General features: G+C 37.4%; 1 protein-coding gene across 1 annotated transcript; it reads right to left on the reverse strand.

Annotated features, from left to right (window-relative positions):
* Positions 1-77: 77 nt before the first annotated feature.
* On the reverse strand, positions 78-25087 carry LOC113050820 (collagen alpha-2(V) chain-like). Its single transcript, XM_026214172.1, has 54 exons — positions 24821-25087; positions 19779-19991; positions 19597-19613; positions 19254-19286; positions 19057-19089; positions 18882-18935; positions 18567-18656; positions 18225-18302; positions 18077-18121; positions 17908-17961; positions 17671-17724; positions 17451-17504; positions 16592-16645; positions 16353-16406; positions 16198-16242; positions 16069-16122; positions 15933-15977; positions 14933-14986; positions 14690-14788; positions 14558-14602; positions 14288-14386; positions 14094-14147; positions 13881-13988; positions 13716-13769; positions 13294-13392; positions 13035-13088; positions 12646-12744; positions 11844-11897; positions 11589-11642; positions 11362-11415; positions 9895-9948; positions 9708-9752; positions 9510-9608; positions 9264-9371; positions 7204-7257; positions 6843-6896; positions 6595-6648; positions 6442-6495; positions 6243-6350; positions 6001-6054; positions 5817-5870; positions 5533-5694; positions 5243-5350; positions 4955-5062; positions 4811-4864; positions 4609-4716; positions 4406-4459; positions 4054-4161; positions 3917-3970; positions 3721-3828; positions 3029-3353; positions 1754-1941; positions 1336-1581; positions 78-758 (listed from the first exon to the last, which is right to left on the reverse strand). Exons 1-54 carry the CDS (start codon positions 24909-24911, stop codon positions 612-614), a joined length of 4503 nt encoding a protein of 1500 aa, XP_026069957.1. The 5' UTR covers positions 24912-25087; the 3' UTR covers positions 78-611.
* Between the last annotated feature and the right edge of the window lie 1077 nt (positions 25088-26164).

Genomic DNA, 26164 nt, shown 5'->3' on the forward strand with positions numbered 1-26164 from the left:
TCATTACAAACGATTGACACCCCCTTTAAGAGTAGATTTGGGTCTGTGCTGTAAAAAACTGGAAAAAGATTTCTTTGTCATGTATTATGGGCAAATGAGCCTTTTAATGAGACCGGCATTGGTTTATGTGAGACTTCTCATTAATAGTAAAGTACAAATAAATCATCATTTTCAGGTTTGGGAAGAGAACTGCTGGGAATTGAATGCAGATGTGCTGTCCTGAATAATTATCCCACTTTAATACAATCCAAACACACTCATCTCACTACTTGACCTTCAAAATCCACTTGAAATGATTGTGATTTAAGGGTGAACAACTATCTATAAAACAATCTATAAAACAACATACAGATTAGACAGGCAAGGCACAGTCAAACTTGTAAAACATTACTTTTCGAATTCATGTAAATGAATGTTTCACACATTTGGCGACTAACACATAAATTAAAGGGTCCATAGTCTCTCATGCACTCATACACCACAGGTTTGTGAAAACCATCATGAATAATCATGAAATAAAGGTCAGAAATTCCTCTAGGCCCTTACAGACGGTGTTCACAATAAATACTGTATTGGCTGAAGTCCAAATGATGATGCTTTTATCCTTGGTTTCATGAGAAGCACACATGGCCGATGTCAATGCCAAACTCCTGATCTTTCCCACCTACATCCACTGGAGCCAAGTCCACAATGGGCAACCGTGAAAGTGATTGTGTGCGGTACTCAAAGACGCTCTTGCCCCATATACCGTTGGGTTTCTGGAAGGAAGAACAAAGAGGAAGACCAGTGAGGTCATTTTTCATTGGTGGCATTTTTGCATAAATGAAAACGCTTACAGAATGTTATTCTTGACATTGTCATCAGCGTTGGGGACTAACTCAATCATTCCCACGGATTCAAATGATGCATTTCAAAGAAGCAAAATGCTTCAAAATGACAAGTCATTCAATGAGATGAAATGAGTGATTAGGAGAGTAAAGTTTAGCAATGTGACGACTTTATGCAAATGCAGATAGAATGAATGCAGAAACTACCAGTAAAAATGTAGACAGTGATCTGATGTGATACAGTTGGATACTTGAGTCATAAAGGAACATCTACTAGCATCCAACAGCATCCAATGGCTAACGAATGACAAATGATTTTCAAAATACATATTTAAAACACTGCCTTAAATAGTTTCACGGTTGTGTAGCCTACTACTTTTTAAAGGTTAAAGGTTTAATATATACAGTATGATTAGTTTTTGGTCTACCAATCTATAATTTGCAAAGTAGTGTCCCCAACGCTGATTTTTATTTTATGTATATAAGTTATTAAATAATATAAACATACAGAGCAGCCGTCCTCTAAGACTGTGTACTTCAGACGTTTGTTGGTGCTATATGCCTTTATGTCTTGTCCATCAGAAGCCTTAAGGACTAAAGCCTTCTTCAGATTGCTGTTCTTCTCATCTTTATAGGCCACGCTGTTTTTGCAGTGATAGGTGACGCTCTGTGCTGCTTCCTTTGACAGCAGACGGAGAAATCTCAACTGGACGGATACAGCATTAGCTGGTGTCTCTTTGTTTCCATAGGTGAACTGAAGAGGAGTAATAAAAGATCAGAGCATACAGTAAATTTAACAGCACACTGTAGTTGCACAATGAGACATGCTTTTAGTGTCCTATACAGGGCAATAGTTTTAACTTTATTTATTTGTAATTTCATTTTTTGACTTAAATTGAAATAGTCATCATTGTAATCATATTAACTTTAGTTCCCCGGTTCATGATTGCTCCAAACCAGACTGGCTTTGGTAAGCTGGAGCGTGAACTCCACCAGTTCTTTCGTGGAATACTGGCTGGGTTGGCAGGTATACATGTCTCTCCCATTTCCATGTTACAGTACACTTGAATGGCGTCTCTAACGCTGCCCTCATTTGGATCTATCCAGTATTCACCTGTGATACATTGGGAAAAGAATACATACTTGATTTACTTGACATATACACGGGCATGAAAAACGAATTTATCAGTGTCATGTATCTCACAATGGATTCTGACTCTCGTGTGGCTTTTCTTTACATACTGTATATGATTTCGATTCATGGATTTTAAATATCGGTAACTAAATCTTTGGTGTCGGCTAATCCAAGTGATCTGGATCATATTCCAGATTTAGTTTCAGCTCACTGGCAGATGACCGCCCATCAGTTTCCTAATATATTATAAGCATGCTTAAAGGCCAGTATATTTTTTCATGATATTGTTCTCACACACACAGACGTAAAGGTTTAAAAAGGTTTAGAATTGTGTTCTAAGGACTCCCAGGGGACCACGAAGTGGTTTGCAGAATATTTGACATTTTTATAACTAAAATGTTTATAATCATAAGGTTTTCTCGTGTTATTCCAAAACCATCTTATCTTTTGTCTTCTGAAGTAGTTATTGTCTCTTTTTCTTACAATAAAAGTGGTTTGGGAAGAGGGGCTTTCCAGTCAAATATCTAAACATCCATAGAACAAAATAAATTTGCCTGAGATGGAAAATTGCATATCGTATTAAAAGTTTTTTTCAGGGAATGTATTTTAAATTAAACCTTTTTTTTTTTTAGGCTTACACTTAAAACCAGTTAAACAAACCCGTCAGTGCAGATACTCTAAACAGAACACTTGATATCTTATGCAGTTTTTCATCGCTTATCAGGTAGAATGATCTTATTTTAAGAAAGTCTGGGCTACTGCAAAACATGACGAATAACTTCTTTTTGCATTTTGTTATATTACTAGCTTTCTGAAGCCATGTAAAAGCTTGTAAAAGACCAAATTTTAAATCATTAATCTCCATAGCTCAAGACGCATCAATTTGGGTTTGGAATGGCAAGAGGGTGAGTAAATGATTATAGAACTTTGCTCTTTTTTTGTGAATTATTCCTATAGAGATGCATCACAAATGAAAATCAAGATCTAGCAATTCATGCTGTACCTGATCAGGGTCAGTAAAAATTCGGAGCTACTTCTAAACTGCATGTCTGTTTGTCTCACTCACCGCTCTTCTTCAGAGGATAGCACTGCTTCAGGTCCTGACACGTGCGGGCAGGATAGTGCCGAGTGCCATCAGGACTGCGCATGCCGTGCAGCTGACTTCCCAAGCTCTTCAGAGACAAGTGAACTTCACTGTCGACCCGAACCGCATCAGATCCGTTATTGGGCCTCGCTTCATCCTCGTTAAACTCTGGTGGGGGTGGGGGAGGTTCCTCTGGCTCAGAATCGAAATCAGGTTCAAAGCGTGTTCCAAAAATGTCATCTACAGCGGCTGTAGGGGGGCCAGGAGACCCTGGGGGTCCAGGTGGGCCGGGTTCTCCAGGGGGTCCCTACAGAGAGATGGGTGAATACTGTTTATGCTGAATATTAGTGATTAAACATCTAATCACATTAGCAGCATCTGGTAATTAATCATGATTATGAGTCATGAAGTATAAAGTGTATCTGTTTATGAGTCATTACAGATGGAAAATTGGCATTTGAAAAAAGAAACACAAAAACATGTTATTAATTGTAGATTTTCTGTTGCATTTGAGACGGTGACTGAATGCACAGTCCTACTGACATGTGAAAAATGCCCCAAACCTCTCAAGTCCAGACCTGAAAAAACCTTAGACTGGTTTAAGCTGTTTCAGCAAGCAGATCCCACCTCATAATATACATAAAATGCATCATAGACATAATCTCATGCCTCACCTCAGGTCCAATATCTCCAGGAGCACCTCGAGTTCCAGGGGCCCCCACTGCTCCAGGTAAACCTGTATCTCCTTCTTTTCCTGGTGGACCAACAGGGCCATGGGGTCCCTAATAATGACATGTTCTGTATTAAAATCTGTTCAACATTGTTTTGTGTTTTGCTGGTGCTTTAAGAATTCAGAGTGATATTGCTCACTCTTTGGCCGCTTGGTCCTGTGATTCCTACAGCACCATCATCCCCTGGAGCACCCTGGAGGGAAACGATTGACAGATAATTATCAGAAGACACTTACTGTATTGTGTTACAGGTGACATGTTGTCAATTTTACATACTGATGTTCCAGGAAGCCCATGGAGTCCAGTGAAGCCACGATGGCCCTTCTGACCTCTCTCACCCGCTTCTCCTTTGTCACCTTTGTCTCCCATTGGTCCTTGTGGTCCCTAAGGTTGTTTAGAAGAAATTTTCGCTTGGTTGATAAACACAGGTTGTAGGTTCTCCTTGTGTTATTTCCACAAACTGACTCGTCATTAGGTAACACATTTTTTTCCCCAGATATCTCAATTGTGTGAATTCAGAGTTCATTTAATTTAAGTCTCATTTGCAATCATTATAATTTGTTATATTTCATATTTGAAAATGATAATATAAAGTTAGCCATATCAGTATGTTAATATGCAAACCTACTTTTTTCCCTCTGATTCCTGCTGGACCATCAGAACCAGGTGGACCTCTTGCACCCTGTCAGCAAAATTGACGAGATTAAAGCAGTGCTTTTGTTACATAACATTATACAATTCTTTTTTTTAATCAGTCTAAATGCTTTAAAAAATATATTTATGAAACATCAATCTTCAGTTAAGTGTCAGCAGTGGATTCAGGAAACAAACCTGATCTCCTCTCTGTCCTGGGTCTCCAGAAGTTCCGACAGGTCCTGGGGTTCCTGGTGCACCCTGACCACCTGCAAGACCCTCTGGTCCTGGGTCTCCTCTGTCACCCTGAAAGCAAGTTAGCATATCATTTGAACTTGGTTTTATTTAACTAAACAATTTTTTTCAGTAAGACTGTGTCAAATGTTGAATGGGTTCATACTCTGGGTCCAATGATCCCATCAGCTCCTTGAATGCCGTCAGCTCCAGCCAAACCCTAGTTTAAGAAGGAATTTATCAAGGTAATGTTTTATATATATGTTTTCAATCATCTTGACGGTGTATTTTTCACACTGACATCTCATACCTCTGGGCCAGCATCTCCTCTGGGTCCAGCTGCTCCTGGCAAACCAGCTGGTCCAGCACCACCTTTGGTTCCTTGAGAACCTGGGGTGCCAGCTTTTCCTGGTTGACCCTTGCAAAACCAAACAGATAGTAGATAAAGTGTCAAAGAAGTTGACTTTTGGCATCAATGAAATCATCCTCTTTGACCAATTAAACAAACAACCAACTAGAGGCTGAGAAATGTAATATTTTTATTTTTTAAATTCTAAATATTTGCTTGCATGCCAAAAAGGTAGCAGTGGTGCCCTACCGCAGGTCCAGGAAGGCCAGCCATACCACGCTCTCCTCTCATTCCAGGAAGACCCACAATTCCCCTCTGTCCTGGAGTTCCAGCAGGTCCTGATGGTCCATCTGGGCCCTAAGAAAGTTAAAGAAATATATGAGTTTTTGATAGAGTATTAAGTGATTTCAATAAAATTCTGTAGTTTTAAACAAAAAAAATGTTTAATGATAGTTTATTTTTCATGATTTATATTTGAATGACATAAGCCAAAAACTGTCCTGCAAAAACTCAAATTTGAGTATTAAGGTATCACATACTGGCAGTCCGTCCTCTCCTGGTTCACCTTTGTCTCCAGGGCCACCAACAGGTCCAGGGTTACCATGCTCACCCTGTCGGCCAGGACCTCCAGGTTCTCCAGGAATCCCACGTGGACCCTCTTTACCTGGGGCTCCAACAGGACCAGCCTCGCCAACTGGACCCTGAGAATAATATCAGTATAAGAGTCCACAAATGTTTTATTGGTCGAAAAGAATCTAACACATTGCAAATACTATTCGAAGGACTAGCATCCGTATTAAATCTGTATTATGGAATCACTCACAGCAGAGCCTGCTGGGCCAACACCTCCTGGGGATCCTGGGAAACCACTGGGACCCTTTTAGCAAAAGAAGAAAACCAAAGAAGATTCCACAAAAGTGAGGAATAAAAGAAGTAAGAGGATTCAGTAACTGAGCATGTCCAAGTTGCTAAATAATGATTCTGATACTTTGATTTTTGTAACTTACAGCAGCTCCTTGAGTTCCTCTGCCACCTTTGAGGCCTGTAATTCCAACCACTCCCTAAAAAAGCATTATGTTTATAAGTTTTTGTTTCCTATGGTACCAATAGTCTATACATATACACACCACTACTACACACTATATATGGCTCTTTGATGAAAAGAGATCAAAAGAACATTATTTATTTGAAATATATTTTTGTACCACTCTTTACTCTATTTTTATAGTGTATCAATCATTTTGCTCACCTGTGGTCCAGGTTTCCCTGCCATTCCCTGAGGCCCTGGAGACCCGGTCTCTCCCTTTGAACCTTCCTCTCCAGTTTCACCTTTAACTCCAGGCTGACCATCAGGACCCTACCACAGAAACCAGACAATATTTAAAACTTATACCATATTATATATAAAAAAGTTTTTCTATGGGTGAATTAATGGATGGTGGACTTACAGGAGGGCCAGCAAACCCAACAGGACCAGTAGGACCTGGCTCACCAGGTGAACCCTAAAACACAATACATCAATGGAATTGGGAACCACATGAGAAAAGAACTTCAGCAAACATAAAAGGTAAGGTTTTCCACTAGTAAACTTCTCTACTTACAGCCATTGCTCTGGAGCCTGGAGATCCAGAAGGGCCTCTTGGGCCTTGTTCTCCCTGTAATTGAACAATAAGTTCCGAGTACATCTAAGCAGCAACAGCTGTAAAACTGACTTTTTAATCAGTTCTTTTAAGAAACTAACGAAACATTAAAGTCTTAGTATTGCAGACAAAAACACAATCAGGCAGAGCAGAACAGGATCAATTTACCACTTACACTATAAAAGGGGGGGGGTAAAAAATAATCAAACCTTCTCCCCGGGTGGGCCAGCTGGTCCAATAGGTCCAACAGGACCAGGTAATCCCTACAGACATCAATGACATTTTACTTAGTTTCTTTGGAACCCCTGCTGTTTTCATAAATGGATATTAACATTTGAATGTGTATATTTCAGAGTTCTATATGATTTACTGGTAGGTTATATTTTTCCAGTAAATTAGATTGGATTAGATTAGATTCAACTTTATTGTCATTATGCAGAGTACAAGTACAGTCCTAATGAAATGCAATTAGCATCTAACCAGAAGTGCAAGAATATAAGTGCAGAGTAAGAGTTGTGGAGTTGCTATATGGAGTTGCTATATGCAGTATTATGGCTCTGTGTCACTCACTCGAGCCCCATCATTGCCAGCCGCCCCTTCTGTCCCTCGGTCACCCACTGCACCCTAAGAAAACAGATAAAGAGTATTATTGTGCAAACTGATAAGAAAAACATATTTTACAGATGTGGTTTCCTTCTCTACTTCAGAGCACCACACACATAATGTTTCACAGATAATATTAGAGAATATTAACTTCCTGCCTGAAGATATTAGCGAGTCATGCAGTATATGTCAAACGCCATGTCTCACAGAGCTTTAACCACCAAGGCTTTTAATATATTCAGTATTGTTGTACTGATTTCAAGGAATGAAACTAAAATCATTTGTTGTGCATATGCAAATGTTTAACATATGCCAAAGCCTTTGACAAAGCAGACCCGTTTTCTCTTATCTCTCACAGCATAGGAGGAGTTTAGAGGGGGCTAGGGTGGGCACTGCCCCAGCCCAGACGAGAGCCAATAATGATTTTGGCTGACCAATGAATAAAATATAAAAATTAAAGAATTAAAATTTTCTCATTTTAATTGTATTATCTTATTATTTAAGTGGTTAGAATAAGTGCGTTTTGGAATAAATTATTATTTAAACCCCATATCTTTCAATACAAGTCGCTAATGGTTCTCAACTTGAGAAGACATGAGAGGCATGAGATGGATGAGATTTAGCTTTAGCAAGTTAACAAATAATTGTTGTTTTGTTTATAAACCCGCTAATAAAAACGTGGTAAATTGAGTCATTTCTGGCTGAATTGAACAGGTGATTTGAAGCGATGGCCTTATGTGATGCAGTATTCAGTTTAAGCATAAGCCTTTAGATTCACTCTAGGCTTGTGACTGCTGAAGTGGATCTGGTGAAATGTGTTATTGCATCGCCTTGGTTTACTCTTAAAAAACTTGCAGATCTTTCTTTACTGCACATAGAGAACGATTTGACTGAAAAACGATCAGAAGAGAAGAGATATGTTAGAAAGACAGTGGTCATCTGCAGTGGTCCCTGCAGGTGCATAGCTTTACACACTGTGCAAAAATTTCAGCAGTTATTATAGGCCTGTGTGTCCTGTGTTTCTGTCGACTGAACCGTTTATGACTGAATTTATCAGTCTTTTGCATGTCAATTTCTGCTATAAAGTAATTTTTAAAGCTGTTTGTAAAGAATTTTCTGCATGGATAAAAAACAAAACAAAAAAACTAACAAATTTTTTTTTTATAAATAAATAATTCACATACCAGACAAAACTGCATTGCATCAAATCCATAAAATTTTAAGGTATTCAGAACAAAATATAAAAATCAAAAATATAAGAAGCTATACAATTATAGGAAAAAGTTTAAATGGCATTATAATTTGTGTTGTATTTTTTAATTGTACAGAATTATAAAATAAAACGCAAATCATAATCGGGCCTGTTTTGGGCTTTTACTTGTTTTTATATTTTTATAATTATGGTGATTAATAAAAATGACTCGCCATCTTGTAGGTTGTGCCTTTAGAGAAAAATGTGTGAATTACATAATGAAAGAGTTTCTATTTTTAATATGACTTATTTTGTTTTAGAGTAGTAGCCTAATTTAAAGCTTATATATATATCATGTCTTGAGGCAACCGTTCAAGGCCGAGACTGACTTTTTAGTTTAGAATGATGTATTACTCTTACCTTTATGAGCAAAAATTACTGCGTATTTTAAGTTGTTTCCACTGTAAGAAAAAAATGCAAGTGATCTTGCTGGTGCCTCCATGTCCTGCTGCTTCACTCCACACAAACTATTGGATATGCATCTAACAGCGCACATTTACAGTATAAATGTTAAACAAACATTGTTATACATGTATGCTTGAACTGTTTTATATATGTATTTTATTTTAGGCAAGTCTTAATGATTTGAGAAGGCTATAAATTGATCAAACATACTCTTTATGAAATTGCGTACTCTCAGAAGAAATCAGCACCCTGGTCATCTACGCAGTTTGGAAAAAGAGGCAGCTTATCTGTGTTAGGTAGCCTATGCTTATATATACATACATATATGTGTGTGTTTGTGTGTGTGTATATATCTCAGAGCCACACTCACACTTTCTCCTTTAGGCCCGGCTGGTCCAGTTATCCCTCTCTCTCCTGGCATGCCCTGTAGGCCTGGTGCTCCTGTTTCTCCAACAATTCCAGCTGGACCTGGTTTACCCTGCACAGCAATTAACATGTGCCAAGATTATTATATTGTTGTCCACAAAACTACAATAAATCTTTTAGGAACTAAATGCATGCATAGAGGCATGCAGCCATCTTGATGATTACTAATGAGTAAAGATCTGGCTCTAACCTTGGGACCATCAGGTCCAGGGGTTCCTGCGCTTCCTTTGAGTCCTGGTAAACCATTAGGTCCAGTTTGACCTCTCACTCCTGGGGTTCCACGTTCACCCTACAAAACACAGACAGATTAAAAACACTGTGAGATTGCTTATGTGAAATTATGAATGCTGTCCACTGATAAAATGCTGTGTAAGTACAATAGGCTTACCCTTGGACCAGTCTGGCCTGCAACACCAGCCTCTCCATGGATACCCTGAGAAAAAAGAAAAAGTAAAAAAATCCTTTAATTCTCAATCTCAGTCAATTTCTGTCCTTCCTCAGCAAAAGAAATTACATCCAGGAAAGACCAGAATACAGTGATCAGGTAAAAGAGCACAAAGAAATGATGAACTCACCTCATCACCTGGTTTTCCTGACTCTCCTGGTGGGCCTGGGGGTCCAGGTAAGCCCTAAAAAGTTAGCATAATAAAAGATGTACCGTAACTCTTCCAGTAATAAATCTTATCAAATTTACTTACAGATATGGGAAATATTTTCCCACTTTTTATGTGTTTATGACCTTGCCTGCCCAAGCAAATACATGTGTCATTGTTAAAGTGGGGTAAAAGGGTATCTAGGGTATCACAATGAACTGGTTTTGCTTGATTTAGTCTTTTTAGACAAGGGAGAAAGCTTCGAGGCCTAAAACTTGCAGTTTTTTATCTTAGTGCATCAAACTCTTTTTTTGACAATATCAAGGAAAATGCCTCACGATACACTCTAATAAAAAATGGTGCTAAATAGCATTAAAATTGGTTCATTGGCTTGCAATCCCAGAAGAGCCACTTTAAGTGCTATATAGCACCTACTGTATCATTAAAGGTGTTATTGAGCACCTTTTTCAAATGGAGATATGTAGAACCATAAGAAGAACCCTATTCTCCTCCTTAGAATTTAGATATGTTACTCCACTCTCGTATGAATGGGAATTTAATACAATGGCAAAAGATGTTTTTGTTTAATGCTTTTCTGTGGTCAAAACGTCTCATGTGGGGGCCCTAGAATATTTCCTTGTTGGGGGCCAAAAGGATGAAAACCGTGCATGGTATCTTCAGGAAATACAAATGTTTTTTTTTAATCCTTTCCCAAACTAAACAAAAAGACTAAGGGGCCGTTCACATATCGCGTCTTTTGCGCACTCATTTTCATTATTTCCAATATAGTCGCGCGGTATGCGTGCTCATAATGAAAGCGACGCGGTCTCTACTCGCATGCAGTGCGACGTGCTCGTTTTTTCCAGGCGCGTCAAGTTAAAATCATCTCAACTTTTCAGAGAGCCGTAAGCGCACCGCGGGTCATGTGACAAGAACTAACCAATTAGCTTCATCGTTTCCTGTAACAATGTTGAAAGCTCAGCCAAGATGAAGGAACAGCTGACCATAGTTTTATATGGATTGCCGTTTTGAAATAAATTTAGTAGCAGAGATACGGCAAGCGATTTTTAGAGCTGCAAATCCATTTATCCCTTGCAGAAATTTCCGTGTCTTCATTGAGAGAGCACGTCATGGTTGCTTAGCAAAGGCAGACGCCTCAGGGGCGCAACTGCCCGAGCATTTTGGAAAGAAGGAAAAGGCGTTTTTAGGCGCGATATGTGAATGGCCCGTAAGAGAGTTAAAATGCTATACAGGGGCTTAATGGGTTCTTTGTGTGGCAGTGATGCTATATTGCATCTCAACCATCCCAAAGATCCGCTGAAGAACCATTTTAGTGTGTCTGTGTATGACCCCTTTAAGAGCATTTTTAACATTGACTATGTGGACAGTGGGGGTCATGTTTAAAAGTCATCATTGACTGGAACCATAACCGAAAAAATAAGAACATACTTGGAAGCCAGTTAGTCCAGGAGGTCCCTGTTCCCCTCTATTTCCTGCTACTCCCTGAAACGAAAAACAATAAACTCAACCATATATTGTATCTCCTCCTCTAAATAATGTACCACTCAGATGTATTACCTGAAATAGCTGAGATAGCTAAGGAAACAACTAACCAAAATATACAGAACATGTAAATAGACATAAATGTGCCATAAATGATTAATTGGAAGACTCACAGGAGGTCCTGGAGTTCCAGCTGGACCTTCTTCTCCATCCTTTCCATTAGGACCCTGCAGGAATCATAACCATCATCTCAAATCCTACTGATTGACTTGACTTTTAAATCAATACGCTATATAATACCAGCACTGGCAGGTCATCAGAAGTATTTACGCAAAATGAAAAATGTAATTTAAAATAGCTTTTGAAAAGTTACAATAAGTTTTAACGTTGCAAACAATGTTGCACCATAACTGCAAGCCAGGACTCACTCTTTGGCCTGGAGCACCTGATGATCCCATCTCTCCTGCTTTCCCTGGATCACCCTGCAAATTCAGAAAAACATGAAAAAAAATAAAAAAAAAAAATCATAATATGAAAACACAAGATAAAGGGGGAAATCATCACATGAAACTTTGTAACTGACCATAAAAACTGCATTACAGAAGTCATTATCAGACTCTCTTTGTCTTATGGATTTTTTAAAGAATATATTTTAACATGCATACTGCAATATTAATGGGTTTTCATCCATACAGGCACTTTTGTCTGCTGAAATGCCTTGAAATAATGCTTCAACATATATAACATCCTGAAATAAAGATCTTGTCATTGACATTGTCAATGTATTGTCTGATACCATGAGTTTTGACACGGTCTGCAATGGAAACTGTATATTCCACTTTAAAGAAAAAGGTGAATAACCTTGGACTTCCAATACAAAAATTGGTTTTCAGGCAACCAATTAATCCAAAAAGCAAAAAATCTTAAGACTTTTTTTTTTTTTTTTTTTACCTCTTAAAGACTAGGGTAAACTAAAATAAGTCAAAAAAGTGTCATTAGTGTGTTAAAAAAAAATTAAGAAAACACAATTAAAGTGATAAAAATGTTAGTTGTTATAATATATCCTTTGAAATTAGACAGATCAGGTCATATAAGTAGGTTTATATATATAAAACCAATCATTCCAGGGGACAGAAAGTCTTCCTATTAGAATAATCACCCTGATATACTCTTTGCTTCAAAACGTTTATGAGATATAAAATATGACACATCAATATAACAGGCAATTACACTGAAGCCTTTAAGACCGGGTAGACCCATGGTTCCAGTTGCACCTCTTGTTCCAGTAGGCCCAGCTACACCCGGATTCCCATCATCTCCTGGTGCTCCCTAAGGAAAAAACACAGTCCTCATCAGAAACTGAGGTGGCAGAACTCACTTAAATATAGTGATAAAATAACATGTGGAGCTGTTCAGCCATAACAGTTGGTCAGTCCAGAAAGCTAATTCCAGAAGGATGTGAGCTGACATGTTTAGTTCATCTAATTTCCCCAAGAAAGTTCCCAGAGGAACCACTGGTTCAAATAGGACTACAAAAAGAGGAGTTTAAAGACCTCTTTTAGGCAGGTATACAATAGAAAGGAATAACAGGATCACATTAGGTGGAAACTGCAAGTTACCTGTGGGCCTATCTTCCCCTCTGCACCTTGCATTCCCAAAATGCCAGTCAAGCCCTAAAGAGACATGACATATAATATGTGAACACCTTCAATAAAGTACCTGCAATATCATCCACTCCTGTCAAAGCAAAATCACAAAGTCTATTTAATCCCAGAACAGATATGACATACTTTACTGTATAACAGCGTGGCACTTTATACTGTGTAGGGTATAGATAATATACAGAATACAAATATACAGAACATCAGTTTTACTAACCCTTGCACCAGTAATTCCTGCTTCCCCAGGTCGGCCAGGGTCTCCAGTTGCACCTTTAGGCCCCGATGAGCCTGGGACACCACGTTCACCCTGTGCACCCTGGAGAAATGACAGAGAATATACTGTAGTATGGGAAAGGACTTACATTCAGAAATCAAATTAATCATATTGATTAACATGAATATATTAACTAACATAAACTTGCAACTAATTTTTACAGCATGTTTTTAATAAGTCAGTTTACATACTAGTTGCATTAACTAATGTTAACAGATACAACTTTCAGTTTTAAAATGTAGTTGAGATAAACATTAACTAAGATTAATAAATGCTGAAGAAGTATTAGTTTACAATTGACATGTTGTGCTCCAGGCAATGTTAGGGGCTTTTAAAACTTTATAGACCACTATTATGTTTCGAACCTTTTGACCTGGCAAACCATCAGCTCCTGGGAACCCACGGTTACCTGGAGCTCCCTTGAGAAATATAAAACATTAAATATTATTGTACTGAACAAACATGTAAAGCCTGAAGAAAAAAAAACAGACTTGTATATTAGTTGTTCACAGTAATGTAATGGCACTCACTCTTTCTCCAGCTGGACCTGGGGCTCCAATGGCCCCTGTGTCTCCTCTTGGACCTCGCTTTCCTTCTTCTCCCATCGGCCCAATTTCTCCTTGAACTCCAGGTGCGCCCTACAACAAAATATATACCACTTCATTATCGGATGGATGTTCTGATGGCATTGTTTCTAACAACTATGATAAAAATAAAGGCACCTGAATGTTGTCAATACTTACAAGTTCTCCTTTAGCTCCAGGTTCTCCTTTAAACCCAGGGGAACCTAATTCACCCTATGACATGCATGAAATATATGAATGAGCACAGTATACAGTCAATGTATCATTAAGTGCTCCACCTCTAATTGACACATAAAGAAGAAACAGTGATTTCCTATATGGTTATAATATTAAAATTTGTACTGTGTCATTACCAATTGGCCCTTGGCTCCTGGAAGTCCAGATGATCCTTGAGGTCCAGGTGGGCCAGGCGGTCCAATCTGTCCAACAGGGCCCTCAACACCTGGAATGCCCTACAACGAACAGATTAAAAAGTAGGGCTTTCTTCAATTCCATAACCCAAAGAATAAGGAACAATAGCAATGTTGCCTTCAAAATGTTTTTCTGAATTTTAATAAGCACAAAATTAAATAAACAGTATGTTATGTTGCATTCTTTGATGAGTGTTGTAGGGACCAACTTACTACTGGTCCTTTAAGTCCAGGTGTGCCATCTGTGCCTGCTGGTCCCTAAAAATGGCATCAACATTATGGAGACCATTTAATAAACAAATCATTGTAGCATTTTTCTAAAGAGCAGGACAGGGGAGATTGCACCTGGTTGCCTTGTGATCCTTGTGAGCCTTGCCGGCCTGGTTCTCCCCTTGAGCCTTGGGGTCCACTGGTACCTCGTGGGCCTGTTGGTCCTGCTTCACCCTGCACAATGGTTAAAAAGAGTGCAATTCATTTTTCATGTTTTGTACTTGCCATAAATCCTTTCTAAATAAAAACTATAATAATGTTCGAAGATGCAAAAATGAGCAGAACATGATTCTTGCAGTAACCAGGAATCAGGCATACCTTCATCCCAGGACCTCCAGGAAATCCTGGGGTTCCAGGAATTCCCATCGGGCCCTGCAAATTATATAAGTGTCAGGTTAAATAACGTATCACTCTTTATTAATAGAACATGCTCCACATCTTTGAAGATAATGGTAGATATGCACTACCCTTCAAAAGTTTGTGGTCAGTTAGAGTTTTTTATTTTATTATTATTTTTAAATGAATACTTTATTCAGCCAGGATGCATTAAATTGATCAAAAGTGTTATTAAAGGCATGTTATTTTTTTCTAATGTTCTTTTGAACTTCATAGTCATCAAAGAATCATGTAAAACATGCAGTACAGTTAAACAAAAGTCTATTAGAGTGATTGCTAAAGGTGATTGTATATGACACTGAAGAGAGGGATAATGGATGCTGAAAATTCAGCTTTGCCATTACATGGATAAAATATTTAAAACAGATTAAAAAAAAAATTAAATGAAAAAAGTCTGGTAGAATTCTTATAATGGACAGGTGGTTTAATCTTCCACCAGGACAACGAAGCAAATGGAGGTTTCAAAATGTATTGAATAAAAGGTTGTCAATAATTTTGGCCAATGTGTATTTGAGAAAAAAAAAATCATAATGAGACTTCCCTCCATTTTTAATAATTTAACTTCAATTAAAGATTAGGTTTATGTGATTTTATAAATTAACGCTCAAAAGGACTGACAATGCAGATTTATTTTCACAGCTGCTTTTGTTCATATTCACTAAGGGTGTCAATAATTCTGGGCACAACTGTATATTAAATTGTAATATTATTTCATGATATTACTGTTTTTACTGAATGATTGATCAAATAAATGCAGCATTGGTGAGCAAAAGTGATGTTTTTCAATAACGTTAAGAAAATCAAATTAACCCAAAAACTTTAAATGGTAGTGCATGTTTTTTGAGGTATTTAGTCTGAAGTAAATGTGAAGATCAGAGTAGATAAATGAGAACTGATGGAGGGCTTTCTGCTGTTCACATACCAATGGACCTGGTTTTCCCACATTTCCCGAAAGACCACGTTTTCCCTACAAACAGAAAACATTTTTATTTTCTCAATAAATTCAAAATTAAATAAAACACCACCCAATCAAAATTGGTAAAGCTTTAACCACTTACCACAGGGCCTGTTGGACCGATACGTCCTCTCTCGCCAGGCATACCAATCGGGCCCTTTAGAGTACAATATTAGTTTAATTTAGTAAAATCTAATAAAGATCAGTTTAAATGAAATAAAGTGCTCCATACCTGTGGACCCACAAGTCCCATGGCACCAGGAGATCCAGATTCTCCCTTTGATAATGAAAGGAAAGTGTAATTTACTAAGACAATCAAACCAAAGGGACACAAGGCCAAGAACACTTTTATGTGAATTTGTTGGCTTCAAATATGTGGCCTCTGACCTTTGACCCCAAGGTACCTGGTTCTCCTTTCACTCCCTGCAGACCTGGATTACCCTAAAAAGGGTAATCACTGTGTGTGAAATTGTCCTCAAAGCAAACTTAATACAAAATATGTAATTGGTTTTTAAATTTCATAATGATAGATACTAATAAATATTACAAGTAATTAGGTACCAGTGCAAAGAGTGCATAACAAGCAGTGATCAGTGTATTGAGAAGCAAGTCCTAATCTAACTCACCTTTTGACCTTTCATTCCAGATTGACCTGGTAACCCTGGAAACCCTCTGGAGCCCTATGAAACAAATCATCACCGGTAAGGATGCGCTAAGCATTTAATATTAAGGAATTGTAGAGGTTGTGAGCTAATTATAGCTTTTGATGCTTGTCACCACATACATCTCCTTATATCAACTGCATTCATTTGATGTTTTCATTTTTTGGAAGAATAGAGCTTCAGTCTGTGAGCCACCAGTTAGCACCATGGAGTCTTTCAGTTTATGTAAATGAGTTATTTGTCCTTTTATTTAATTAGGCATTGTTTACATCTGTGTTTAATTTTCCATTGTCTAAGTTGCACTTTTTGAGTTAGATTTTTTTCTCTCTCTCTTACTTGTTATTTCTTGTGTACTCCTTGAGTCATCTTGTAACTATCATAAAGCAGTTGCACTGTTATTAAAGCCTTTGATTTGTTTTTGAGTCTGTTTGACATTGTGGTCTGGAACTCATCAGTTTCTCATCAGAAAGAGCATGTTTTAGCATTTTAGTCCATTTATTTCAGGAGTCATCATTCAACAGTGTTCCCAGACACTATTTGTGGAATTATTGTCAAATATAAAATTGTTTATAACTTAAACCAAGGTTTTTTTTTCAGTTATTACGGCTCATTTAGCCCATCTTCTAAGTCTAAGAGTTAACTCACGGAGACTATGTTCTTGCATTCAAAAGCAACTAGATGCAGCACAAACGAACAAAAAGTTGTTGCTTTAAAAGCTGACCTTGTATAGCTTGAAAAAAACAGTCAGATGCATCAAGACGAAATTTTTGATGTAATATCATCCAGTCCTAAAACAGAGCTGAAAACAGCCGCATTGTCTTACTGGAGAGCCAGGGAATCCTCTTTCTCCTGTATTTCCAGGGGGTCCAGGCTCACCCTGTTATAGAGAGAAACAGGTTTTTGTAATCAAAAGCAGAGGGAAACTCAACTTACTTATGTTAGCGTTGTAAAATGTGACTTGACAGCATTTGCATCCATACTGAACGTACTGCTTCGCTATGTTTAAATAATGAAATCACTGGGCAAATTGTTGGTCAACTCACATCTGGACCGGGTTTTCCAGGAAGACCATCTGGTCCCCTTGGACCAAAAGAGCCCTACAAAGAAAAAAAAAACTTTATTGCACTGTACAGTAAGTGATAGCTTAACTGCATGGCATGTATAGCTTTTCTAACGAATATTAGAAACCTACAGGTGCAAATCAGATATTTACCTGTATTTTTCAGATTATTTACCATGTACTTTACGCATTAGAAACCTCTCTACATTTTTGGTCTTACCATAGGTCCAGGATCACCCCCATCTCCTGGCGCACCTTGTGCTCCTGTTGGCCCCTGATTGACAGAGAGAAAAAAATTGAAATGTGCTGAAAACATGCAATGTGGGGTGGGGAGGGGGGGTTAAAGAGATTTACTGCATATACACAACACCAATCTTGAGAGAACTTACTGGTGGACCTGGTGGACCTGGATGACCTCTTGGTCCTGATTCACCCTGATCAGAACAAATACATTTTATCTCTGTTAAGTAGTTCTGTATGGCAATCAAGCTAATATATTCATATAAAAGACCTTTCTGAATGTGTAAAGATATTTACCGGTGCTCCAGAGACCATCGACGCCATTCCAAGCTTTCCATCCTGAAATCCAGAGACCATATGCGAAGCAAACTGGCTCTGTAAAATATAAATTGAATTTAAATTTGAATTAAAAAGTGCATTCATGACACACATTGTTGTTACTATAAATTAACAGATCTGCAAGACAAGTTCATGTAAAGAGCCCATCCAACTATACCTTTTTTTTATAAACATATCCTGATTAGAAATAATGATATTCATTATATATTTAGTAATTAGGAACAGGCTTTACAATTCAATAACTGATTAGGGATGTAACAAATACAGGAAAACAAAACCTTGAAAGATTATATTACTTACCCCAGGCAGTTGAGTGCCTGCAGGACCGGGCTCACCTGGCATGCCTGGGACACCTGGCTCTCCTTCAAAACCAGGCGGACCTGGGACACCCTTTACGAAAAATATTGTATGACACGATTGACCAATTTAGCTGTCATTTACTACATTATGACTCTCCAGTCACTCAAAGTAACATTGAAGAGCCATAATTTACAGTACATTCCATGCATCAAAAAGAAAGAAAGCCACTCTTTGTAATTGAATGTGCTTCTGAGATTAAACAGTCACAAAACAGAATATAAATTACTATAGAGGCTATTGGTTTATGCCACATACTCTTCTTCCTTTGCTTCCTGGATATCCTGGTCGGCCATTTGTTCCTGGGGGACCCTGTATGATGTGACACACAAGATAATGGACTTCACTTTGACTGACAATTCAAAGAATTGGGATTCTGGGAAAAAATAATAGGTTAGAGGTATATATCTGTGTGTGCGCATTATTTTTTCACCATTGGTCCTGGGCTTCCAGGTATTCCCACAATCTAAAAAAAAAAGAAATAGAGTATATAAATATATATAAATATATATAAAAGTAATATAATATGAATCTGTGTATAACATGATTAACACTAATGACATATTCTCACGTGGGGCATAAAATATTGCAAAAACGATAGACAGAAGCACAATAAGGAATGCCACTCACATAAGGAATGTCACCAGGTTCACCTTTTTGGCCCTGAAAAACAAAACAAAAAAACATGCAGGACTAATCAACTTCACTCATATAAACATCCCCTTGTTTTGTTTTTTTCTCCACTGGGTGTAGAAAAGGTGAGAGAAGGGGGAAGGAAAGGAGGAAGGAAAGGGGAAATGAAAGAAAGGGGAAAGAAAGGGGAAAGAAAAAAAAGAGAAAAATATTGTGTCAACTGATATGTTAAATGTATAATCATAATATGAAAAATACCACGATAAAAAGTATATATATAAACAAACAAAAAACTTCACTCATATTAATTTATACCTAATTTTTAAAAGCATTCACGTACCTTAAACGCAAATGTTTCTGAAAAAGAAACACAAAATAGAATTGAAATGGGTTCAGGTTAAATTATAATACATGTGTAAAATAAAAAGATAAATAAGCTATGACTCCCACTCATCTAAATGAATTGCCTGAATGTTAGTCACGTCTGCCCCCTAGCGGCCGTGGCGTGTGTGTCAGTCTCACCGATCCTTCCACGCGCGCTGGCGAAGGTTTGACAGACAGGGCAGCACTCTCCCTCCGGGATCACGAGCTTTTCGCATCCCTTCAGATCCTCACAGCGGATCTCCTCACAGATCACCTGGCCGTTATCGCATACACACATTCTGCACGGCTCTGGCTTCCAAATCTCATTTTCTGAATAATTCTGATCACCATCTTTACAGTTTTTCGTTTCCTCTGTTCCAAGATGAAAATTGAAACAAGCATAAATATATACACAGAATAAGGCATGTATTGCCTAACATGTACAAATATTAAATTCACATTTATCACAAAATAAAAAAAAATACCTTACTAATTTTTTGTGAGGTGACAGGTGATATAATAGTTTTTCAGATATATTTTTAACAGTTACAGTGGAAACATAGAAAAGCACTGTCTGTACAAATGTAATCCACCAGCAGAGGTCATGCTAGCGTCATTAATTATTTGTTCCAAAGCAAAAGAGCTAGTGATGTTTGTTTTCATTCTCAAATGCCACTCGTCTGCATGCTTACTGCCAAGAAAATGCTACATATCTTAATGTGTGCTGTGCTTAAGTGTAACAGTACTCACACAAACTTACTAAGTTAACCATAATTCCCACCAACACACTACAATTGCTACAGATATTGTTTTTTTACAACTGTCACAAGGTGGTACCACCACTATCATCAACGGGTTAACAATCTCAAAGAGAAGTTTCTTACATTGTTTGAATGAGATGCCAAACTAGAGCTGCTGTGACAACAAAACCCTCCCAATTTCTGCTCAGAAATAGCCAAATTGCCATTAGAGGGGTAGAATACACATTATTGGCTGGGTTCCCCGATAAAATTCGTATTTCAGGGGCTAAATATCACGTTATTGTGGTCGCGTCGAATTTCGGCAATAGTGTTAAAGTAGTCCAATTCCGTGGGAAAACTGCAGACTTGGCAACACTGGGATTTCTGCACCACCAGCAGATGGTCCCGCACCATGTCCCGCACCAAACTCCCGCCATTGGCGCGGAGCAGTTTCAAGATTTCTGATTGGATTTCTGCAGGCCACAGATTTTAGTTGATGTGACAGACGTTTCTTTTTTTTATTTTTATTTTACTTCATTTTGTTTACAGAGACAATAAGCAAATAGAGAAAATGTGGATGTCTCAAAACGCATTTCAATTATATCATTCAGGTAATAGGAACATGTGCATATAGCCTATTTTAACATATTGCGTACAGCAGGTTTAATTATTATTTTATAGCCGTAATAACCAATTATTCCAATAAAACTTTATGATAATCTATGGTAACCATACTAATATTTTCAAAGGATTTTTTTTTTTTCTCAGTTGCTTAAAACAATGTCCAAACAAGAACTGACACCATATTTATGTAAAACATTTCTAAAGAGACAATAATTTACTATGACTAATATAAAACATTAAAAAAAAAAAAAAACGATCAAAGCTGTTCAGAAGGCACTTTTAGTGCTCAGTGAAATGCCGGGAATGGAAAACATTATTGATTTCTCTTTATTTCACATTGTGGCAACAGTGCTGTGTTTGTCCGTCTATGTCAGCTTTACATATAAAGTAACAAGTGTCTTAACCGCAAAACCCTCAGATGAAGGCCAGTGATAATGCACTGGTACTTTCGGCCTGGTCCATAATCTGCACCTGACAAGGACATGTAAGTAACCATAATTATAAGTAAAAGTATAAAATGAAAACTAGAGCAAGGCCACCATTCATCCATTGCTACTTGCTCTTGTAGCTGGAGATCACTTCATGTGCCACACCCTGTAATTGAGGTCTACAGCTGGAGCCTTCAGACATTTTTCACTCAGTCTACTGAGGATTCACCTCTTGTGTACCAAGACTTTAGACTTAATTTGGGGGGGGTGGGGGTGGGGGTCTACCATCTAAAAAAACTTTTTTTTCTTCTTTTTAATATAAAAGGCCAATATTGTTACTTAGTTTGCAAGTCAGGGTGGACTGAAGGGAAATGTTGCATTAAATCCAGAATAAAATGTATTTATATTCTCTACACTTCAATACAATAATTAAACAAAAACAAGAAAAACTTTAAAGAATGCTTCAATGCCGTGATTTTTTTTTATCCTCCTCACTATTATGATATGGTATGGCAGGCAAAATCAAAGGTCATCAAAGTAACCAGCAGGGGCCATCAAGGCCATCATCTCTGGTCTGTACAGGACATCTTTCTATCTGCCCAACATTCTTTTCTTTGAAGTTTTTTTGCTGTGCTTGAATGGTTTAAAAATATTCTTCACTACTTTATTGTATCTTATCCTGTCAGTTTCTTCTTGATACAAAAATTACTAATTATTAATCTATTACAGTATGTAAAAAGAAATTAAATTGCATCCTTCGTTTGTATATTTTCCTCATGTCATAAGGAAACTACAGGAAGTTGCTGACAGTATTACAGTAGGAAGCTTATAGAAATGTGGTGTTAAACTGCATGCTTAAGACTTTACTAAACACTTTAATATAAGTAATGCATGAGAAAATACCTGATATCACCAGTAAGAATAATCTGATGGTAAACACACCCAAGGATGAAAATGCCAGTCCATTATATTTGATGTCTATTTTTAAAAGCTCTCATGTTTTCTGTTATGTTTGTCTCTCAGCGATAGCTCCAGGCTGTGATAACTCTTGATTAGATGCTGAAGCATGACAATGGAGACAGACAGAGTAAATAGCACTTCTGATGCTCAAAGTCTCCGGCATCAGAGACTATCCTGAGGGCTGGTATTGCTTCCACTGCTGTATTCTGAAAGCCTTTAATGCAGTGCTCTAGTGCAAGAAAACAGTCCCACAGTGCAGACAGCTTTATGCAAGGTAAGCATTATTTTAGGAGACAATTGTTGCTCTTTTTTTTCATCAAAAGCACTTGTGATAGCTGTAATTGATTCGATAAAGGTCCAAATTATGTCATAAAGACATTCCAAGCAATTAAGAAGACAGTAAAATTTCTATTCACTTTTTCTTTTCAAAATATAGACTTTGTGAGACAAATTAACTGAATATAATTTCTAAATATTTAAAATATAAATGTATAACTTAAGAATAAATCACAATGGTAATGACGGAAGGACATTAGAATTCTGTTGAGAAATCAATCACTGATACAGCAACTAATGAATGCTGAAACTGATCATATTAATTGGTTTTGCACCAAATTTGTAAATGGACATTTAAAATGTAATGCCTAAATATTTTGCTTGGTATCATGAGCATGATGAAAATTTAATTGTGTAACAGGGCCACTCAGTGTGCTTAATGTCAATCTAGTATTTATTAGCAATAAGTCTTACACTCACAATATTAAATGAAAACCTAGAATAATATTAATTGCACATTATTTTCAGTATTATCAAAGGATTGAAGCAGTAAAACTACTAGCAGCAGGACACCTGCTACTGCTCATCTGCATGAAACTGGCCTTTTTTAAAGCACGATTCTGAAAAGAAAGTAAGTACCAATTTAGTGGAAAAGCACATACGTTATTTTGGGGAAACCGCAGCGGCCTCTATTATAGGTTATGCTTAACTTTAAGCAACTTTTTTTTCTGTCAAAGTAAAAAGGCACACCCTTTGTCTGAAGTTTTTTTTACAAAAATATCCTCTTTGGAATGTACATTTACTTCCTATATACTCATGTATAAAATGCACTTTGTATTTGTCATTGGTGTAGACAAACAATGTTCCTCTACATCTGATACTGTATTTCAGACCCTGTGATTGACATAAAACATTACAAGCTGGCTCTCATAAGGGTCATGATGTGTCCCCATGTGGGATAATTACTGTGAGAAGGTCACACAAGTTGTTTTATGTATATTAGTCCATACTGATGTACATTAAAGGGATAGGTCACCTTAAAATGACTTTTTGCTCACTCTCAAGTTGTTACACACCTGTATGAGCTTCTTTCTTCTGATTAAAGAAGGTATTTTGAATGATGTTGGTAACAAAAATGTTACGGCTGCCATCGTCTTCTGTAGTATTTTTTTTTCTTCCCCCTACTAAAGTCTACCGGCAACTGTGTGATTACCAACATTCTCCAAAATATATTTGATTTACAACAGAAGAAAGAAAAACATAGTTTGAAACTAATTAAGGGTGAGTAAATGATAACAGAACTTTTATTTTTGGGTGAGCTATCCCTTTTGTTGAGTGTGATTGCATGAATTCGCCATGCAAAAGTTCTGAATTTAATGTCATTTTAGACTCTGAGTCGATTCTATCCAGCAATGCTGATCAATAACTTCACGTGAACTGAATATTATAACTAACCTAAATTAATGTGAAAACATCACTGTTGGATTTCAAGCATTTGCCACATAATTGGGTGCATCTAGCACCTCTTTTGGGAAGCACTTTGACCACAATTGGTGGCCTGCTTTGGTCCAAGAAAACCTCACATCCAAACACACAAAGCCATGAAGTTATGTCTCCAACTTAGACAGAGCTGACAAAGCAGAAGATCAGGATAATTCAGCTTACCAGTTAGTTGTGCTAGATAGTAAGTAAGGATGCTATCTGAGTAAAACCAGCTATGAAGGTCTTTCTTAAGAATATTAACTTGCTTCCTATCACCTCATATCCTTTTCAGTGCTGTTCATAACATAAACAGGTCTAAAACAAAATCTTTACTATGGTGTGTTTCCAACATCCATTATTACTGATCACATTTAATAGGAAGAACTGTGAGAAGTTGAACCAAAAATGAAAATTCTGTCATCATTTACTTTTCAAAAAATTCAAGTGCATAGAGACTGAGTCATACAAGTTTAAAACAACATGAAATGAGTAAACGATGACAAAGTTTTCATTTTGGCATTCTAACCTCATTATAGACATCTAATGAACAATATATAAACAGTTTGGACAAATGAAAAAAAAAAAAAAGATCTCCCTGATAATCTATAAATAATTTCCACAGACGCCGAAGTTGAATGTTTAAGTATCTTGGAGAGAAAAGAAAAAAATTAATTCTCCGGTCTTTACTCACCGGTCTTGACATCCTGGCATGTGATCAATAACACCTGGGCCAAACAGATCCCCAGCCATACAGGTATCCTGAAGTGATGAGCTGCAGTCATCTTCACAACAGGGAGGCGCAGGCCTTGCCCGTGCCTGCCACAAGTGGTAGACTATGAAAAAAATCACAGGTTCACCATACGCTCCACAAGATGCCCACGCTACCCGAGCCTCTGTGCAGATGCTCCCTGAATGAAGACTCCAGGCAGCCTGTTCGCCCCCGCCCTGTGGTTCTCCAGCCTGTCATCTAGCTGAAGCAAAAATAACTCTAGTCTCTAGTCTGCTCTCAGATGATGCATACATATGAAGAGTGAAGCAGAATGCATCATGTATCATAGCACTCAGCAGCATCCTTCACCAGACACCAATGGCTTTAATTATAGGATAACCACACTGTAATTGATTTGAAGTTGTAAATAAAACCAAGATTATTTTAGTAGGTTTTACATGAAAGTATTATTTCTCTCTCTCTCTCTCTCTCTCTCTCTCTCTCTCTATCTCTCTCTCTCACACACACACACACGCGACACGACGCGGAAAACTCAGCATTTGAACATTCAATAGCAAATACTTAAACGAATTAAAAAAAAACATACTACCAGTAGATAATTCAGAAACTCCAGATTGTCGTAGCAAAGTCCTCCATAAAATGTGTTCCTGTTCTGTTGTAAGTAATCTTAAAGATTCCTAAAATGCATCTACTTTTGGAAGGACAAATAAAGTGCTTTTGCGGTCACTTAGATACACACAGCATCTCCCTAACATGGCTGCTTCAATCATCACTAACTGCGGTTACTGAAACCACACCTTCTTTCTTTGCATGGACATTTGGGCAGCTTTATGCAAATATTTCAACATAGTGACTTAGTCATGTGGGGGCGTGTTTGAATGAGTGGGGTGTGGCAAAGTCTTAACTCTGATAAAGAATATCTCTTGGGATTTGAGACTTTGCAACGTTACAGATCTTCCTTATGCACCAAGAGTTTATAACACTCCAAAGAGAAAGAAAGAATTTAAATTGCATCATATGACTCCTTTAAAAATGTTTATTATTTCTCTGGCTAAAGTTGACCTGGTCAAAATTTAACAAGAAATACCTGAAAAAACGAAATAAAGCAAAACAAAGCAAAACTAAACTAAACTAAGCTAAAAATAAAATAGTTACACTTTTAAAAATAGTAACACTTTTTATTAAATTGTAAAAAAGTAAAATACTAAAAGTAAAATAGTAAAAAAGTAACATTTTATTAAATAAAAGTGCTTTAATGCATTAAGGTATTTATCATTAATTGTTTACATTGGGTAATTAAAATAC

The sequence above is a fragment of the Carassius auratus genome, chromosome 31 (assembly GCF_003368295.1).
Source record: "Carassius auratus strain Wakin chromosome 31, ASM336829v1, whole genome shotgun sequence".
In the NCBI taxonomy this organism is placed as follows: Eukaryota; Metazoa; Chordata; class Actinopteri; order Cypriniformes; family Cyprinidae; genus Carassius; species Carassius auratus.

Excerpts from the sequence above, each read along its gene's own strand:
- LOC113050820 (XM_026214172.1), bottom strand. The coding sequence starts at position 24,911 with ATGACTGCAGCTCATCACTTCAGGATACCTGTATGGCTGGGGATCTGT. Across the intron at positions 19,992-24,820 it reads ATGCCAGGATGTCAAGACCG|AGGAAACGAAAAACTGTAAA; the intron begins GTGAGTAAAGAC and ends ATCTTGGAACAG. Across the intron at positions 14,987-15,932 it reads TGGGAAAACCAGGTCCATTG|GGCCCGATGGGAATTCCTGG; the intron begins GTATGTGAACAG and ends TATAATTTGCAG.